Here is a 21163-nt window from a genome sequence, read left to right as displayed (position 1 = left end):
GCCCAATTTTAGATTTTAAATATGTTTTTGGACTAAAAACAATTGTGTCTTGGATATTAATTACTTTGCTCTTAATGTTAACTGAACAGTAGTTATTTATGTCCTGATTTGCATTGTGGTTTTAATGACTTTCTTATTCTGTAAAGCACTTTGAATTTCTTTGTGTATGAACTGTGCTGTACAAATAAACTTGCCTTGCCTTACCTAGTTGGCCATGCCTTTTGTAAATTGACTTAAACAACCTCAGCGGGTGAAGACTGTTAAGTAGGCCTGTCACGATTATTATTATATCAACTAATCATTCCATACATGAGAGCTGGAAGAATATGCCTTAGGGCTTAATATTTCTCCTGTGTACAATTCCTTTGTAATAGTGGTGAGATTTTTGCTATTTTAGTTGTAACACGATAAGATCTGAGCTGTAGATAACTGGCTAAGTAACTCCTAGAACAAATTTTTGGTTCAATCTGCTATTTATTTGTTGCAGTTCATGCCTTTTTATGATACTGCCTATTTAAAAATGGTTTACTGGGATTATCCTGCTTTATGTCAGGTCCATGAAGTAGTTTTTTATTGAAATGTTTCCCTGTAGCAATATATTATGCTTCAAAATGTTACAGTTCAGCTGCATGGACACCTCCTGAAGACAAGCAGACAATGTAAACAACATATATATATATATATATACATTATTAATCATTACATTACTATTATGTGAATATGATGGATTCTCTGTCAGATATTGAAGCAGATAAGGTGTGTTTTTCTTTACTCGTTCTGACAGTTTGTTTGTGACACTGGCTCCTCGTTTTCCCCTTTAAGCTGCTTTAACAAGCTCTTCCTTCACACATCTCTCACTTTAGAGCAGGAGTGATGGCAAACCACAGACTCCTAATTAACCAAAGGGACGATCTGATCCAAACTGGCACTGGAGACTAATCCAGAGACACATCCAGGAGAGGCCTTCCCCAGGGCTACATTAAACACACTGGAGACTGCCAAAGCTGAGAACCAGACTACTATTCTGAACAATTCATGACAACTTATTTCCTTAGTGCCAGCAGTGTCCAGCGTGTCCCAGTGAAGTCTTAAAGGTGCATTAAGTAAGTTTTCGGTGCGGGGTCCGTCATGTGCTTGTTTCCATGGATATGTCATTGCTCTGCCTGGAATGTTCCACAATATGACACTAAACAGCTCTACTTTACATTTATTCTATTTCAGGGGGTTTAATAGCTCAAAAATAGCTAGAAAAACAGACATTCTGACTGTGAGCATGGATTGCCTCTCCACAGATCTGACCTGTAACTTGGTCTGATCTGGTCTCCATGATGATAAAAGCGTTTAACATCATACTGGAGAAAAACATTTGACGGACCCTCTACCAAAAAAGTTATACAATGCAGCTTAACAATCTGAAAGTAGAGGTGTAACAATGTACAAATTTTATGAGATGAGCTTTAGTTTTAAAAAAAAAATCATTGTCACTGTCTCGATTAATAACACCCAGAACTTACACCTCCCTTTAAAGGTACATTGTGTAACGTTTCTGGCGGAGGGCCCGTCAGATGCTTTTCTCCATGGAGACATATTGATTTGCCTGGAATGTTTCCCAGTATTGCATTAAATTTAAACCAAACCAGCCCAAGTTATAGGTCAGATCTGTGGAGAGGCAACCTAACTCACAGTCAGAAAGTCTGTTTTTCTAGCTATTTTTGAGCTATAAAACCACCTGTAATTGAACAAATGTAAAGTAGAGCTGTTTAAAGTCATACTATGGAACATTCCAAGCAGAGGAGTGACATCTTCATAGAAACAAGCAGGTGTGGACCCCCAACCAAAAAGTGACATAGTGCGTCTTTTACAATATGGAAGTAGATATGTAACATTGTACAAATCTCGTGAGTCAAGGAATAGATTTTTAAAAACTTTTCTTAATTATTAACAACAACACGAACATCTCACACGGTCTGTCTTTAAATAGATGTTATGTTTGTGAAGATTAAGTAGCTTACTTCACCAAACTGAGTAATTTATATTTTAATGAACTAATTCAACAGTACAATAATACATTTCTTAATTTACTTAACAAAGACATAAACTGAGTCTCTCAAAAGCACAACAAAATCGAGTGACAACTAAAAAAGAGACACAGTTAAAACTAAATTAACAAACAAGGGTCTCATAAACAGAGTCGCCATGGTGACAGACACATATTACACAGACTAGACAATGCCTCTTTTAAGAGTCAAGCACAGAGACTTGACAGAGCCACATGGTAACCCACAAAAATGGCAAACTGATCACAAAGACCAGAAGCCCAGAATGGAGCAGGAGGAGCTGCAGCAGATGTGGTGACAACATGCTGCTCCAACTTTAATGGTGGATGGTACACTCAGTGATGTATTATAACACCATCTTCTGGGTAGTTTTACTCTTAGTGCTGTGTAAATACTTTGACAGTGTTAAAAAACATATATAAAGTCTCTTGACCATTCCATTTTACACCAGTGTCTTTATACAGTTAGCCGAGTGTAAAACTCTCTCTCAGCATATGTCCAAATCTTCACCAGTGAGACTCCCTTGAACAAATGAGGCACAACGCTTCAAAACTCTCCAAACCCAAATAAATGCACATTTCATTTCAGTAGCAATTTATCTTGAATCGTGGGGAGGTGCAAAACTGAGTGTTAAGGCAAAGGAAAGAGAGGCGTTTTGGAAAGGCCCCTCCAATCCATCACAAGAGCTCACACAGCCAGAATTCCATGGTAGAAAAACAGACAAAAAAGAGACAGAGCCTGGGGCCTAACAACCCAAACGATTATGCAATTTATGACTCAGGGACCATTCAATAGAACTAGTTAACAAGCAGAAACTGTCTGAGGGGAGGAACAAACGGCACCAAAACTAACACGCCTTTATGTGTACAGATATAAAGTAGTGTTCACCTGCAATTTGACCAGAAACTAGGATAAAATAAAAAACATTGAGTGCATTAAACATAAATAAAAATCAAAAATAGACTGAATATATACAAAATATAGAATATAAATAATCTTTGCATATTACAGTTGCTTCTGAAATAGCCACAGTTTTTACATCTGTCCTAAATTCTTTGTGACGCTTGACTGATACATTTTATTTTAAGGACCTCATCAATTCCCATCCTGTCCCAGATGTTTTTTAATGGTGTTATTCCAGTTTATAGCCATAATAAAACACAGACCTGACTCGTGCTTCCCATCCGTCCCTCCACACGGAGCTGATTGTGATGAATCCACACAGTTGTGCTTTTGTATATCAAGTGATTTGTTTGGGAAAATCTGTTCTGCTCCATATAAGACAATCACAGCCCGGCTACATTAAAATGGCAGCAGGCAGTTCCTTAGCCCATTTTCACAGCGAGCGAGCCCTGATGCTTAAATGCAGATAAAGCAGCGTTCAAAATAATTGGCACTTAATTTTCAAAGCGTGGGGCAGTGTACTTGATTTGTTAGCAAACACACTCAAATAAATGCAATGAGATGAAGTGAAATCAGAGATGACCAAACGTTTAAATGAGCAGTTCTTCTTGTTTATGAGTGTGTTAATAGTTTTGGTTATACATAGTGGTGGAAGGTAAAGAAGTAAAAGTAGTAATGTACAGTACTTAAAGGTCCATTGTGTAGTTGTGTAGGTGCAGGGTCCTTCAAATTCATTTCTCCACAGAGATGTTATTGCTTTGTCTTTGTATCACAGTATGGTATTAAACCGTTCTATCTTCATGGAGACCAAACCAGACCAAGTTACTGATTAGATCTGTGGAGAGGCAACCCCGCTCACAGTCAGAATGCCAGTTTGAGCAGTAAAAAAGAAACTGCACTGATAGAACCATCCTAAAGCTCTATATTTCCTATTTGCGTTAACAAAACACCCCCATGGAAACAAGCAGGCGTCAGCTCCCCCACCAGAAAAGTTACATAGCGCACCTTTAAAAATAAACAGAGCACTAGAGATGGTAAAGATATGCGGCAATCGTGCCAAAGTGGAGAACACGCTGATGTCCTATACTTGGTAATCTAGGCCAGAGTCACGCTTAAGATGATCTGAAAATGCTCCGCAGCTTGACGTCAAACCATCTCAGGAATGAAAAATACATGAGCTTCTTTTCCGCTCAATTGGACGCCATGTTTCTCTCTCTCGCTTCCCCTCAAGCACCATTCTTCTGCAGTCTTACCTAAACCCCTACATGCACAGACACAGCCAAGCGTACACAGATATCAAGTGCTATGACAAACAAACACTGTCTAACTCTCACATTTCAACAGTGATGGATGAAGTACTCAGTTTTGCTACTTAATAAAAGTGCATTGTGTAACTTTTCTGGTGGAGGGTCCGTCAAATGCTTTTCTCCTTGGAGATGTTATTGCTTTGTCTGGGACGTTTCACAGTATGGTATTAAAACTTTTTATCTTCATGGAGACCAAAACTAGATCAATTTACAGGTCAGATCTATGGAGAGGAAACCCCGACCAGAAGTAAAGTAAAGATATAATAAAAAAAAGCACTTGGTTGTGTCCATGGAGAAATATGCATCCTACCATAAGCGGGCAAACCTCTCCACGAATCGGACCTGTAAATTGGGACGCCGCTTGTCTCCATGGAAATAGATAAGCTTTATATGATACTGTGAAAAAGTCCAGGCAAAGCAACAACATTTTCCTCCACCTGGAAAATTACACAACGCCCCTTTAAATATTGTACTTTTACCAGAAGTAAATATTGTACTTTTACCAGAAGTAAAAGTACAATATTTAAAGGGGCGGAAGGTGACCAAGTACAGAATACTTGGTCACCTTCCGCCACTGCACTTCAATCAGTCCGCATATAGCCGTACATGTTCATTTGTCAGATAGCGCGACGACAGGCTTCAAAGCGAGACCCCTCCTTGATTTCGCTGTAGGAGGTTGTGGCTTCAAAGGGTGGCGGAGAAAATTAAAGGGGACACTTTTCATTAGGGCCGGGCGTGTGACTTACCGAAGGTCTGTGAACGCTCCGAACCAGAGGTAGCTCCTTGAAAGGCTGGATGGTGGAGCAGTAGAGCACGACAGATTGTGGTGGACCAGATGGGGGTCCGAGATGGGAGCCGAAAGGCAGAATGTGATTGGATGAATTGAAAGAGAAAGGAGGTAAAAACAGAAGACAAATTACATGTGGCACAGTTTTTTTTATGCAGGTCACATCAAATATTCTCTTGGAGCTATTAATAACAGCAGGAGTCTTCAAAGTCTGAATGGCGAGAGCAAGCCTTAAACAGTATAAATAAGTGGTATTGGAATAGATAGAAGCTAAGTTCTGCTTGAAAAGTTCTATATTACACAGAACTGACTCTTGTGAGCTTTTAGCCATGTTATAATGTTGTTACCTCCTCAAAAACATACCTGGAGTTGTGTTCTGTTTCTTTCACACATGTTTGAGTCCTTTATTATTAGTCGTCTACAACTCCAAAGCTCAAAATGCTCTGTTCCACCTTGTGATGTCATGATGCAGTAGTTTTCTAGTTAACACCTCCCTTTCACCCTTTGTTCAGTAAAGACTGGCTGATCCAGGGCTGAAATTATCCAAATGATTCTAGTGAAGGAGTGTGGAGTTTAAAAACAGAGTATAACACTTTCTATGTTACCACTTGATATCATAAGGTGGAACAGAGTTTTTTTCAGTTTGAGAGAAAAACTCAGCCTAAATATGTAGCGTTTGTGTGTTAAACATGTGAATGAAACAAAACACAACTCCAGGTTTTTTATGAAAAAACATTATAACATAGAACAGAAAATAGTCCAATATATCTTATGGACAGGGTTTGTAGAGCTTTGCAAAGAAAAGATTAATATAAATGTTATTTCTTCACAGCTGAGTTTGGTGGAGACCCTCATAGATTCTCTGTCAGATTTGGCATAACACAGTCAGCCCCCTAAGGGCTGAACATTCTGCTAGATCTACATGATTATATAAGGCATAAAAAAATGACCTAATAAAGTACATTAATGGAAATACAGATATGTGAGTCAGACAGGTGCCCAGATTTTAGCTCTTTCATCTTGCACAGAAGCAGCTGCATATTTTTAGCTGGGGGCTTTGTCATTATTACAGATATGGATTTTGCTAATAATATCTGATGGTGCTTCATAACATCATAATGATGTTGAAATGTAGACGCACAGAAACTCAGACATAACAAAAAATACACCCACTCCACAGCAGTTGGGTCTAGGAGTGTATAATATTGAAAAAAATGTTGTGTTATAATTCTTTGTTAGTAAATACAAAAACATGAAACAAAATGGCTATAAGCTTCTATTGATGCAACAAATACTGTGTTCACATTTTGAGAAAGACAGGATGATATTTCAGATCAGAACTATTGTGACCTTGCCTAAAAGACAGGCCACTTCATATAACTGATCACAAATCTTTTATAGCTTTGCAGTGAAATAAAATAGTGGATAATATAGTTGCAATTTCAAATCGTGTAATTTGGGCAAAATGATCAAAATTGGTTCTACACATCAAACAAAAAATATATCGGAAGATCTTATCAGCCAACTGCCATGAGAAAATGGGTTGATTTCTACTCAAATCTATGTATGTACAATGTAAATGGTGCATGTGCAGCTTACATTATGCATGCACATATTTAAACTAAATCACTGAAGCTGAAAATTAGTTTTGAGAGGGCCAATATTTTCTGATCCAAGTTATAATGTTGTTTCCAAATCACAAACACACCTGGAGTTTTGTTTCATTCACACATATTTAATAAAAATGTTTTTCTCTCAAACTGAAAACCTCCACGTTGTGATGTCATATAGTGATACAGAAAGTGCCCCACTGTATTTTTTAAACTCCATACACCAGGGGTGTCAAACTCAAATTCACAGAGGACCAAAATTAAAAACTGGCACCAAGACGTGGGCCAAACTAAATATTTATTGAAAAATTTCAACAAAATCTGCATGTTTTTTCTTCTTTCGAGATATGTAATGTTAAACCTTTTCTTATTAAAAAAAATGTTTATAATAATAATAATCTTTGCTTAAGAGCAGAACAAGCATAATATAAAATAATAACAACATTTTAAATAAATAATGTTTATATAGCCTATCTGTAGCCGTCGGGCCAGCTCTAATACATATTTGAAATAATCTCGCAGGCCAAATATGGCCTGAGTTTGACAAGTCTGCCATACACCTTCAGTAGAATCCTTTAAAAGGTAGCTGTTAACTTGAAAACTATCACTACATGAGCCATGACATCACAAGTTGGAACAGAGCATCGTGAGCTTTGGAGATGTGCAGTAGACAGACTAATAAACTAATAAAGGACTGAAATATGTGTGAACTCCAGGTATGTTTTCAATGAGGTAGCCAACATTATAACAATGCTTAAAGCTCACAAGAGTCAATTTTGTGTAATAGACCATTAAAATCTGATTCAACACAACACTTTTGTGAATGTGAACCCAAGCTTGTATTTTTTACAAGATGACGAATAAAAGAAGAGACTCACAGTTGACCACGAGTGTTGCGAAAGTTGTAGCTTGGCCCAGTGCGCTCTTGGCTATCACTTTGTACTTGCCAGCGTCAGCAGGGGAGCACCTTGGGAGGAGATATAGGATTTATGAGCTGTGTAAAACAGTCTGCTTATATTTCAACACATGTAGTCTAATGGGAGCACACAGCAGCAGTTAATTGTGGGCTATTAATCTAACCAGACCACTCAACATAATAACTAAAATGCATTCATGATTCTATAGTAATGTGGTAATCTGTTTTCTTAGTTGGACATCTACATTTGAACTTGCGCTGCACTTACCCCAGACATTTTTATTTCAGGTAGGTAAAGTCAAACTTTAATCACACCTGTTATATTACCTTCTGATTTCCAGGGTGCACACGCCATATTTCTGTTCGGGAGTATAATTCCAAGCATGGTGAGGGCATCTGAGTGGAACCCCGTCCTTAAACCTGAAGTCAACAGTTAAAAATAGATCACAATAAGTTTTGACTTTGTGAATATCTTAGGTTTTGAAAAACTTTGTTGATCCACAAGGGAAATTATTTAGACACAGTAGTTCACACATCACCATATATTATAATAACAAAGAGCAACAATATAAATGGTAATAATAACTTAAAGGCGCATTCGGTGTGTGGAACGCTTTTCTTCCTGGAGATGTTACTGCTTTATGTGGAATGTTTCACGGTCTGGTATTAAACCTTTCTACCTTCACAGAGACCAAGCCAGACCAAGTTACAGGTCAGATCTGTGGAGACGCAACCCTGCTCACAGTCAGAATGCCTGTTTTTCAAGGTATTTTTGAGCTTTTAAAACCACCTGAAATCGAATACATGTGAGGTAGAGCTGTTTAATCTTACTGTGGAACATTCAAAGCAGAGCAGTGATATATCCATAGAAACAAGCAGATCATGGTCCTCAACCAAAAAGTTACAGTGTATGTTTAAATATGGTAAAATTATATAAATGTATATTTACAAGTAAAAATAAAATGCAGAAATATAGTAATACAAATTTATCTTAGCTTTATACAAGAGGTAGTAAAAGAAACAGAGCAAAGTTGAAATAGTGATTGGCAAGACATGGGGTTATCTGTAACATAAGGGTGAGTTGTTGTACACTTGTAGGGAGTATTATCTGTTACATAAGGGTGAGTTGTTGTACAGTTGTAGGGAGTATTATCTATTACAAAATGGTGAGTTGTTGAACAGTTGTAGGGAGTATTATCTGTTACATAAGGGTGAGTTGTTGTACAGTTGTAGTGAGTATTTTCTATGGCATAATTGTGAGTTGTTGTACAGTTGTAGGGAGTATTATCTATTACAAAATGGTGAGTTGTTGTACAGTTGTAGGGAGTATTATCTGTTACATAAGGGTGAGTTGTTGTACAGTTGTTTTGAGTATTTTCTATGGCATAATTGTGAGTTGTTGTACAGTTGTAGAGAGTATTATCTGTTACATAATGGTGAGTTGTACAGTTGTATGGATTATGGTATGAATGTAGTCTCTCACTGTTTGAGGGGAGCTGTAGGAGCCTGCTGAAGAATGAGCTCCTCCGTCCCTCTACAATCTGGTGCAGTCAGTGAATATTAAAATTATAGAGAGAGAGTGTTCCTACGCCTGCCTCCTTATTACGTATGCAGATATCGACCAAATCAAATGTTAGTTCAGTTGAAAGGGCTGCATGGCTGTGAGGTTATGATCAGTGAGTCTGTGTTGTGTGGGGTTTTGTTTGGGGGCAGTGTATGCGTCTCACTGGGCTGGTTGGGTCCCATATGAGCTCTTGAAACTGGGAGCTGCAGGTTATATGTTCTCTGCTGAGCTTCATGAATACTGAGCGTAGTCTTTTCATCTGCCTCTGTCACACAGGCTCAAGTATCAAGGTCAGCAGCAGATCAGCACCGGGCCAGGATTAACATGGGACATTTTATATTAATACGTCTCCATGTTGTTCTGGGCTATGTTTATCCACACTTTGTACCCGCAGAGTAAACATACTGGTATATGGCTTGGATATGGCTTGCCTGGGATGTTTCACAGTATGGCATTAAACACATATATTTTGTATTTATTCAATTATGTCTGTTTTTATTTCTCAAAACTACAGCAAAAACAAGTATTAATAACATGAGTGGGCTCATTTCTCCACAGATCTGACCTGTAACATAGCCTGGTGATATGGCCTGCTTTTCTCCATGGCGTTAAATTAAATGTCATATCGTAAGGAAATAGGAAATCAAACAAACAAATAAACAATCTATATGAACTCAAGAAGGTTTCGCACCATATTCCAGAAAAGTTACACTGTACACCTTTAAACAAACATTTCAATCGTGGGACATGAGTAAGTTGAATTCCAGATAAATTTGTGTCTTTTAGTCATATATTAAATAGCGGATACACTGGTTTTATGGGTATTGTTTTTCCTAAGATTAAAATAGCTCATTGAGAGTTACACAATCCAGAATAATTCCCCTCTCTTTTGCAACACTAGACAAACTGAACACTACAGAAAGAGATTGCTGCTAGTGATAGGCCATTTTGTACTGAACTGTGACCTTTTACCAACAGATGGTGCCACAAAGAGACATTTTATCCTCATCTTTCTACAGCTTTAAATGAAACTGTGATTTGCTTAATTTAATTAATTTATAAATTATCTGCTGGCATTTATCTGCTGGCATTTATTAATTAATCCTTGAATTTATATAGCGCCTTTCAAGACACTGAAAGTGCTTTATAGTGCATTATTCATTCACTCCACACTTGGTGGTCAGCTACTATTGTAGCAACAGCTGCCCCGGGACAGACTGATGGAAGTGAGGCTGCCAATCTACACCATCAGCTCCTCCAACCACCAGAAACACTCACACCACATTTATAGCAGGCAATATGGGTGAAGTGTCTTCTATCTAAGTATTAAGCAGGCCCAGCCCTGCTTAACTTTTGAGATTTGAAGAGATTAAGCTGTTACAAGGAGGTATGGCACACTGATGCCATTATTTAACACACCACACTGTAATGTGCTCAGTCATCTCCAGTCATCCAATCTCTCAAGTTCCAGATAAATGTACTTGGACATACATGCATATATGGTCATACACACATATAACACTTTTCAAAATAAAATAATATAAATAAATCTTACCATGTGATCTTAGGAGGAGGATAGCCCTGTACAGTACATGTGAGCACAACTCTCATGCCCTCCCAGACCGTGTGAGAGCGCAGGGGGATGATGAAGTCAGGGGCCCTCCTCCTCAGAGCTTCGAGGTAATTTCTCTGAGCTGCTACCTTCTCTTCTCCCTGAAAACATGATTATATTATCAGCCCAAAGTGTAAACAAATGGACTACATAACCCATTTTAATACAAACCCTATTTCGAAGTGCTATCTTGTCCACTCGACTGCGTAGAATGAGGCGGGTCTTTGAGACATCTCGCTCCATCTTCTCAGCCTCGTTCCCAAATAAAGTCCACTTCATTCTGCGGTACTCTTTATGGGCCATGTCCTTCATGATTTCCCTGTGATAGGCAAATGTATAAATAATGTACTATAAACACGGTCATCTAGATCTGGATCATCACATTCTTTGTTTTGACCAACTTCCTGCTAAAAATACCCATAAAGCTTTATTTGAACACTTTAGTGTAGAGAGATAAAGCCATGAAGTGTGACTATACAGTTCTCTTTTAAGTTTGAGGTTGAGGTTTGGGGAAAATAATATTTGTTTAAGTTTAAATTGCACAAAAAGCTAATACAATATTTTGTATTTTGTAATTAGAACAGGATTTCCAATTATTTAAAGGTACACGTCTAACTTTACTGGAGGGGGTCTGCAGCCTGTATCCCTATGGAGATGTTAGGGCTTTGGTTTAAATTGTCCACAGTATGGTATTAAACTTGCATTTATTCAATTGCAGGTGTTATTTATTGATCAAAAACTTCTTAAAAACATAAATTCTTGCTGTGAATAGGGTTGCCTCTCCACAAATTATAGAGTGCACTTCTAATTTTCTCTCCTTTGGTTCTGGGTGAGCCATGGCTTTATCATGGTTTAAATCTACTACACAAGTGTGCTCTGTATTGTAAAATCAGCTCTTTGCAACAAAAAGTCTGCATCTAATAATTAAGTTGTTCCCTATGAAGTGTTCTGCCTATGTGCGTCCTTTGAGTGTTGACAGTTCAAAGTGCACCTCTGTCGCGTTGGTGGGTGACATCTTTGCCTTTAGTTTTACTCGTGTTGGTTGTCATGGAGATAGCAGCCAGGTTTTGGAAGCAAGCAATTGTTATTTTTCCCTTCATCTCCAAAGACAGCTCGCATAAGTAGGACAAACTCAGGTTCATGACTTCTTGCTGACTGTTTCTCACACTAAATCTGCACCAGCTGAGCCCAAGAAGAAGAAGAAGTGTTTAATAAAATGAGCCCCCTACAAACTTTGCTTGTGAAATAGTTTTTATAAGCAATTAAATGGTATATATGGATGCCTGCCTTCTTTATTGCAGTAATGAAATTCACATTCTTTACGTCTTATGCCTGGTTAGTGCTGCGATCTTTTTGCATAGTGTTACACATATTGCGAGTAGTGGCTGCCTTATAAACAGCTTCTTTAACTCCCCTCACTCTACGTGTATGATTGTCACCCAGATGCTCACATGCACATCCCTAACACAAAAACATACACTAATATACTAATAAACCAGGGTACTTTTGTTTGTTGATATATTATTATTACTAGATATATACACTGCATGTCATTTAAACTGTAATTTTTATATTTATGGACCCCCCAAAGGCAATCACATGGTGGAAACTAATCCAAATGAAGAGCAAAAAGAAAAGAATGGCTGAAACTAAATAACTGCTAAACAAAATGTGACTAAAATGAAATAAAATGTTGCCATTATGCACACGGCACTACGCAGTGAATGACCATAATATAGGTTTTAAAAAGAGAAGAAAATATCTTCTGACACCATGCTTTTCTAGTGCAAATATATACGCAAAAATAAACTTAAAATTGTGTTAAAGCTTGTGTTTTGAAGCGTGCAGGCTCAGAATTATAAACCCCAGAGGAATGAAGTGCCAAAACGCATCCAGCCGCCGACCATCACACAAGATTACTTTTTTATCACTCATTTTGCACGTTACATTCTGCTGAAAAACCCACCGAAGATGTAGCCTCAATCTGATAGACGAGATAATAACACGCAATTGAAAGCACGCACACAGATCAAGTCATTTCATTTTCATACAAATCAAAACAGATGTCATGCTCTCCCTGTCCTGAAATGGGGTGCCAATCCTCAAGAGCTTTTGACTCCATCCTTCCGTCCCCTCTCTAAGCCAAGAAGTCAATTATGTCAAGTGTAACAAGATTTGCAGCTCTCAGCCCAAAATGCTCTTAGTATTCTGCTTGGTTTTGTAGCGTCTTGGAGATGTCTCTGGGCGAGGTCTGGTCTGAAGGTAAGTTCTGATGGAGGAGACGTGTGTGTCAGCGCTAGGGCCGGGAATCACAGGGTCCCTCGTGATTCGATAAGATGGTTGGGTCTCCATAAAGATAGAAAGGTTTAATACCATACTGTGAAACATTCCAGATGAAACAGTAACATCTCCGTGTAGAAAAGCATTTGACGGACCTTCCACCAGAAAAGTTACACAATGCACCTTTGAATAACTTTACTATGCATTTTTCATCAAAGCAACACATGGTTAATTTGAGAATATGAATATAAAATATATAAACAAAACAAGGTATTTCACTTTTTTGTTACATCACTCCATTTTACTTCATGTATTTTGATGTCTTCTGTATATAAAATGTAGAAAGTAGTAAATATATACAAAAAAATACACTGAAGGAGAGGGTGCGTCCAAACTTTTGACTGGTAGTGTACATTTTAGCAACGATATTTCTTTGTTAAACCACCATTTATGCAATGTTAATATGCAATACATCTATTTTACTGATCAAAAGAGTGAATATGTCAAGTGTATTCCATAAATAAGTTTCCTTCCACTAAATAAGCAACAAAATTGTAGCACTGTCATAGAAAAACATGCAAAAAGATACCAAAAAGTACTCAATATGGCAGTATATCGACATTTATAAGATGTAGTTATTATAAAGTGGTATTCGATATTTTGATATATTTGCACAGCCCTAGAAAAACACTCAGGTTGGCGAGGGGGAGGCGCTACCATCAGAGAGGATTCTAATAAAAGGGCCAGTTGGCAGCGGCAGTGAGAGTGCAGCTGAGGCTCATTACTGTCATAGTACTTTTCTCCTCATGAGGATCACTGCTGGGTCCCTTTCAGATCGCTTCCTCCAGCTCCATCTCCTATTCCACTGGTTCTTTACACAGTCATTTTGACCTCTGTCCCTCTGTGTTGTAATAAAGTTGTGGAATGGTTATTTTTAGCACCGAAGATGTGATGTCAAAAGAGTCATTAGCACTGGCTGAAAAGCAGAGAAAACATTGTCGTATTCAAATATAAAAACAGAAATGCATATGGAGTTATCATAGGCTGTATAAAGAAGTGAACAAAGGGATTGGAACCAGTCAAATTATGCTCACGAGGCTAGCAGTTATAGTAGATAATTTGGAGCCAGGTCCATATTGGGAAAAGGATTATTTACAGACAAAATAGCAGAATAAAAACACCAGAATCATGTAGAGCGGGTTAATATGCACATTGTAAGACTAAAATGACACTGCTCACTGTGGTAGTTACAGAGAGAGGGGTGACAATTTTTGTATGTAAACTCAATTGAAGCCAGAGTCAGTGAAGGCAGAAGTGCCCCCATGCTCACTTCCTATTTGGAAAGCGGGTTAGTTATCCATTTATATATAAAGTCTATTGAGGTTATGCATAAATCTGTGAAGATTACACTTTTTATATACACTTTTGCAGCCATAGGTGCCCATACTTAGCCAGACTAACGCCACCCAGTGCATCCGCTCAATTTCATTTCTCTCCAGCAAGTAGGTCAGGAATCAAAATACAATAGACGGTTCAGAAAAACCCCGGAAGTGCAAGTTCGGGCACCAGCCAATCAGCAAAGAGCCATATATTCAGTGTTGTCAACGATTACCGAGATCAAGGATTTAAAGGGGAAAGCTGTTATTGCCCTTCTTCCTAAAAGATTTGGGAAAAGCTTAATACACCAGTTAGCCTCTTTAGCGGCGCATTACATACGTGACTACCAAATAGCAGCGATTGGTTAAATGATAAAAAGTACCCGCCTACCGTCGAGCAAGCAAATATTAACACTACAAGGTTAGATGGTTTCTAAGAAGTGAAACAAAGTGAAACCAGCTGATGAATCAGGCTAGCCCATATTAACACTGTGAAATAAACAAGCTACAAAGATTAAGCAACCAAAATATTATGGTGCTCCATCAAAGTTCAAAGTGCCTTGTTCAAGTTAGTGGGAAAAAGCTATTAGCATGGTGAGAAGTCTTGCATTTGTTGGTGTATCGTCTTACAAAGGGGAGGAGCTCAAATATGTCCCTGCAGGCCCTGGTCTAGAGCGTTGCAAAAGGGCACATGGCAACCTCAGTTAAAATGTTTGCACCTTCATATCAGGCACTTAAAATAATGACAGTTAATGGAAGCCTATTATGTTTCCGTTTAAAACTTGAATGCACCTTCAGTCGGTTTGGGCTGCACCTCGGCCAGGAATGGTAAATAGTCACATTTTTATACAGCACTTTTTTCCACCTTCAAGGCACTAAAAGGGCTTTACATCAACGAACCTCTCACACATTTACACACACATTCAAGGACACAGCAACAGCATTCATCTGTGGGAGGTGGAATCACACCGCCAACCTGTGGGTCAGTGAATCTGAACGCTCTAACAATGAGGAAAAGGACTACTCTTGCAGCCCTTTTTTCTACCTATCAATACTTGTTCAATTTAGTTCAGTTTATTAGTTTATTTATTTTTTATCAGGGACAATGCACATAAAACATCAACATACACAAAGAGGTAATATGTTTGTGCCAGGTTATAGCATAATTTTCAACTTCAGTCCCTGGACAAATCATACATAGCGTACAGTCGTCCCTTGCTATATCGCGGTTCACCTTTCGCGATCTCGCTGTTTCGCGGATTTTTTTGTGTGTGCTATTTTGCATGCTTTTTTTTTTTTTTTTTTTTACAGCATATGAGCACGTATTGTGTTCCTCCCCCTGCGTCCTGATTGGCTAAGGGATTATAGACCACTGTCAATCAATTTCCTCCGTGCCGTGTCTACTGTACAGTATAGAATGTGTTCAGTTTGACAAATTTACATAAATGTTCGATCACTAGCAGTGTGATTCTTAAATGCTGCACGATCGGGCAATTGCTGCGCTTACCTTGGTGAGGTGCGGAGCTCTCCGTCTGCCCTTTCTCCTGCGGTCACCTCCAAGACCATCCCGACAGTGAGTCCTGGTTAATTTCTGGTGTAGTCCTGGTCTAGTTGTGGTTTAGTCCTGTTTTAATACTGTTTTAGTCCTTGTTCAGTCCTGGAATCAGCCCTAGGTTAGTCCTGGTTTAGCGCAATAGTTTGATATAATCTCAGGTTAATGAGCGGGTGTGGTCCTGTACTGGGCGGGCGTGGGTCTCCAAAAATTGACCCCTGCTGGACTGTGTGCTGTAGGGTGACAGCAGCAATAAGATTTAAGTAGGATGCAAAAAGGGTTAACTATCCGGTCTGAGAAAAGTGTATAAAGTGTGTGGTGAGGGGTTTTACAGCCTTAAAACAGATATAATAATTGTAAAATATTAATTAAAATATAAGTTGACTACTTCACGGATTTCACCTATCGCGGGTTATTTTTAGAACGTAACCCTGCTATGAACGAGGGACCACTGTACATTCCAATTAATAAAATCACTCATCCATTAAATCAATAAGTAAAAGTAGTCCCATTCAATTTCAGTCACCACATCCATACACTATTTACCCTATTTTAATTGAATTTCTAGTTTTGATACTAGTTTTAGATCTGCGACATACAGTGAGTCAACCCCAGACATCCTTGTCTGTGGTTGAATCATCTCCAGACAAAGTGAGAGGTGGTGTGTTGTGTGTTACGTATATCCTGAGTGATGGCACCTCTCAGGACAGGGAGCCATGTCTTGCCACGAGGCACAGGCTGCGTTTGCCATCTACAGACAGTGGCCCCGGGCGCTGTGTCTCCACGCACATGTCACACGCTCTATGCTGTAATGTCGTGCAATGCCTTCAAACCATTCGGCAACAGGGGACAAAACTGCATCAGATATACATCCACAAGTCAGAGGTCCAAGTCGCTGCAGTCTTTCTGGTGTTGTGTTATGTAAATAGGGTTTCTGTAAATAAATTCTCCTTCTGCATGTAAGTATCTCTACATGGCTGTTTAAAGGGTCTATATTATGTTATTATGATCTGTGTTAAAATATTGTTTCCACGTGACAAACAGACCTGGTGTTGTGTTTAGTTTCATTCACACATGTTTAACATACAAATCCTGCATATTTAGACTGAGTTCTTCTCTTAAACAGAAAACATCGTGTTCCACATTGTGATGTCATGTGGTAATACAGAAATTGCTCCATTGTCTTTTTAAACTCATTTGGGTAATTCTCTACTGAACTCTACTGAACTAAAGGTAAAATAGGTAGCTGTTAACTACCACTTGATGACATCACAAGGAGAAACAGAACATTTTTAACTTTGGATATGTAGACAGACTGATAATAAAGGGCCAGACCTGTGAAGTGGCAAGTCTACTCTGGATAGAGAATGTATGTTTTAAAAGTTTTTTGGGGGGACATTAAAAACCATACCATATTTCACTTTGATATTTCTGTGACGGTAAAGGTGCCTGTCCATGCTCGTTTGTAGACAAGCTCTTTTATAATCTTTGTCAGGCTGTCATCTGCACCCTCTGTTTCCACGGCAATGGCGCTCCGACCCCGGTGTCACTCCTCATGAGCACCCTTTTCACATTTGCCCCTGATTTGTGAACCGCTGGCCTTTTCAGAGCAGAATTTCAAACACAAGTGCCACTGTTGATTCATATCACCGCACCATGCTCCTGTGCCTCTGTGGGTCCGTTGGGTGCAGACAGTTCAAAGTGCTCCTCTGAGATGTCGCTTGGTGGGTGACATCTTTGTCTTGACTTTTAATCGTGTTGGTTGTCATGGAGATACCAGCCAGGTTTGATACTCAGAGAAGCAAACAATTGTTATTTTTCTCCTTCATCTCCAAAGACAGCTCCCGTAAGTGGGGCAAAGTCAGGTTCATGACTTCTTGCTGACTGCTTCTCATAGTTAATATGCTCCAGCTGAGACCAAGAATCTCAATGAGGGTTTAATAAAATAAGTTATCTACAGACAGTGCTTGTGAAATAGTTTTTTATCACCAATTAAATGGTATGGATGCATGCCTTCTTTATTACAGTAATGAAATCCACATTCTTTATCTCTTCAGATCCGTGTAGGGACAAGTCTGCTCTTAATAAAAATGTTAAGGGTATTTTGAAGCAATTAAAACTATAATTGAAAAACAGCATGTTAGATAAGCTGATACCATACTGTGGGACATTCCAGGTAAAGCAATCACATCTTCATGGTGGCGGCACTACCCCCCAAAAAGTTCCATAGTATGCCTTTAAATAACCTGATTCTTAAATATTTAACTTATTTTGACAAGTTTAGAGGTAGAACATTCAGAGTAGGTCTATAATAGATAATTTTACATGTTTTAAGGTGCTTTCTTACTTTAAGATAAAATATCAGTTATTATTAGGGGTGTAATGACATCCAAGTATCACGATATGATATCTTCACGTTATAAACCTCATGGTACAATATTTATTGCGATATCGTAGGAAAGCTCATGATATGGTGGGAAGGCTCACGATTAGGGAAATAGCAATATCCAAAATCTCTCTTCACGATATTTTCACGATATACATCCCACGGTACGATATTTATTGCAATATTTTGTGGAGGCTAACAAAACTTTTAATATGCTGCGTTTTCCTCTTTAAATGCTTTGACAAGACTTAATTTCCTTTGCTTTGTTGACAGTGCTGCAAACCCTCGGCCTTCTCTGAACGAAATGTTTTTCACTTCACAGGTGTGCCATGTCAGGGTCAAGAAATGCCAAAAGTGCAAAGCAGTGATGAACGCAAAGGGAGGCTATGTTTTAAATGTAAGTTTGTAGTTATTTTGAGTTTATTTTTTGTGAATACACTCCATACATTCATAGTTTTGATGCTTTCAGTGAGAATCTACCATGTGAATAATAATAGACTTAAAGAAACACAAAGGAAAAAGTGTGTGTGAACTTTTGAATGGTAGTTATACTGTATGTGTATGTAAAATCGAGTGATTGTGGTGTGTAATTTAAAATCTCCTAGCGACAACAGAGCCGCCTGTACTGAGCTGTATTGTGCTTAATGACACAGAAAGAAAAAAAAAGTTTTTTTCTGTGATTACGAACTAAGTTTTGCTAATTTATGCAAAATAAGCAACTAAGTTTTGCTAAATATAACTCTTACCATGCCGTGTGGCGGGAGGAGCTGCCGATGTCCAGTAGTTCTTTCACAGACATCACATCTGCAGAGATAATGGGGAAGGTGTTCTGAAAGGTCTCCTCCTCACTGTAGAAATAAGAGAAAATAAGTTCAGTTTGCAACTTCCTAACTCCTTTATACAGTTAAATGGTAATAAATATCCAGTGACAGGAAGAAAAAGTTGCAGAATACTGAATACCTGCATTAAAAAGTATTTAGTAATGTATTCTGATACATAGGCCAAACAGAGTACTCTGTTTTGAATACTCAGAATACTTTTATATCAAGTAGCATATAAATTATAGAGTAAAAATGCAATTTAGGATTAAAAACAGCTTCATATTTGTTTCACCATTTGTCATGTATTTCCTAGAGAAGGAAGAATTACACTTGCAGTCACCACAAGAGCATTTTTTTCATTTTTTTTCACTGATTATGTGCAGTTTGATGCCAAAATAGTATGGTAAGGTACATTTAGTTTAATTTAATGTATTTGTTTCATCCATTTAAGATCAATATACAGTAATTATGTTTCATACATCAATCTGAATGAAAATTTGCAGAAATAAGTATAGACTGCCATGTATTCCTTTGATTTTAGAAAAGTATTCTGCACATGACCAAATGAAAAAGTAGCTGTACCAGAATAGTTACTCAAAATTTAGTGTTCAAAATACTGTATGCATTATTGGTACTTGTATTCAGTTACTGTAAATATCACAGTAATAATGATTCAGTGCATGTTTGTACAATATGTTACCCTCACATTAAAGATGCATTGTGTAACCTTTCGGGTGGAGGGTCCTTCACCTGCTTGTCTCCATGGAGATGCTACTGCTTTGACTAGACTGTTGCACAGTAAATATGAAATATATGTATCTCAAGGGAAACAACTATAGGCTACATTACAGGTCAGATCTGTTGAGACTCACCTGTATTCACAAAGAGAATTACTGTACTTTTGAGCAATAGAAACAAGCGTAATGGGCAAATGAAGATGTCTTTAATGTCATACCATGGAACATTCCAGGCAAAGCATAAACATCTCCATGGAGACAAGCAGGAAACGGACCCTCCACCTGCAAAGTTGCACAATACAGCTTTAAAGAATCAGAATATTGATTGTAGAAAGCCTATCCCCACAGTGAACAGCAGAGGAGGCCATAGATCACGCAGCACGTTCTAATGCAGCCCCACTCAATATGCATGAGCGTTCATTTATTTAAGAACTCCAGGGAGTGACTTTAAACTGGCAACTCTTCTTATCTCTCCTCTTTAGTGGGTATTTTCTGTCTTCTATTGGTGTACTGACAAACTAGCAAGGTAAACAACGCTTTGCCCAAGTCAAACAAAGCAACGTAAAGGAGACAGCGTGCTCAGAACAGAAGAGACACTGTGAAATATGATGTCAATATTTTTGGAGGTGCTAATACCCGTTCTGTCTGTGGAGCTCAGGGTAAAGCCAGCGCACAGGCTTCAGTTTGTGGCAATGGGGATTTACTAAAGATTAAGGTGCACACACAATGTAGTTTTCAAAAGGGGTACAGAAAGAGACATGACGTACTATAAAGACGCACACAAAGGACACAGGGACAAAATAGTAGAGTATAATATCATTGGGGAAATAGAAAGAAATCAAAGTTCTTTCATTTAACCAAGATGTAGCTCAAAAGTGACTGCTCCTTCCAGTTCCAGAAGTAAATTTTCTATATATTTTTTCCAAAGACTTTTCAAAACATTTTTAATATTAAACGTTCAAAGACATTACGAAGGCTAACCAGCTATGTCCTAACTAATATCCATGATGTGAACTCTAAAAAGCACATTTAAAAAACAAGATTCTGCATAATGTTTTAATAACTTTGCAGTTTATAAAGTTTCAGAGATCCTACATATTTTAGGTCTTGTGTTTTTTTTCCATAAAATCATGGGAAAAAGGAATGGGAAATTTTGTTTGCAGTCACTGTTGAGCTCTTTGGGGTTGGGCGATATATCGTATGACCCGATTTTCCACTTCAAAATCAAATTTAAAATGGCTTTCAGTGTTGTTTT

At 38.2% G+C, this 21163-nt stretch overlaps 1 protein-coding gene across 4 annotated transcripts in view; it reads right to left on the bottom strand.

Annotated features, from left to right (window-relative positions):
• The window catches only part of myom3 (myomesin 3), a 71352-nt gene that overhangs the window by 32232 nt on the left and 17957 nt on the right, over positions 1-21163 (bottom strand). For 3 of the 4 annotated variants that reach the window (XR_008633483.1, XM_055164156.1, XM_055164155.1), the window contains exons 3-8: positions 19097-19198; positions 10928-11075; positions 10700-10857; positions 7908-8000; positions 7543-7631; positions 5014-5058 (exon numbers count right to left, since the gene is read on the bottom strand). Coding sequence is in view for 3 of the 4 variants with exons in the window: in XM_055164156.1 (XP_055020131.1) it covers positions 5014-5058; positions 7543-7631; positions 7908-8000; positions 10700-10857; positions 10928-11075; positions 19097-19198 (635 nt within the window). In the remaining variant the exon portion in view is untranslated. Of the gene's footprint in view, positions 1-5013; positions 5059-7542; positions 7632-7907; positions 8001-10699; positions 10858-10927; positions 11076-19096; positions 19199-20126; positions 20181-21163 lie in introns of those variants that run through there. The other variant, XM_055164157.1, reaches the window with a different exon arrangement.

This window comes from Boleophthalmus pectinirostris, unplaced genomic scaffold (genome assembly GCF_026225935.1).
Source record: "Boleophthalmus pectinirostris isolate CB_2022bp ecotype Guang Dong unplaced genomic scaffold, ASM2622593v1 HiC_scaffold_6, whole genome shotgun sequence".
NCBI lineage: Eukaryota > Metazoa > Chordata > Actinopteri > Gobiiformes > Gobiidae > Boleophthalmus > Boleophthalmus pectinirostris.
This window is presented reverse-complemented; position numbering and strand designations above follow the sequence as displayed.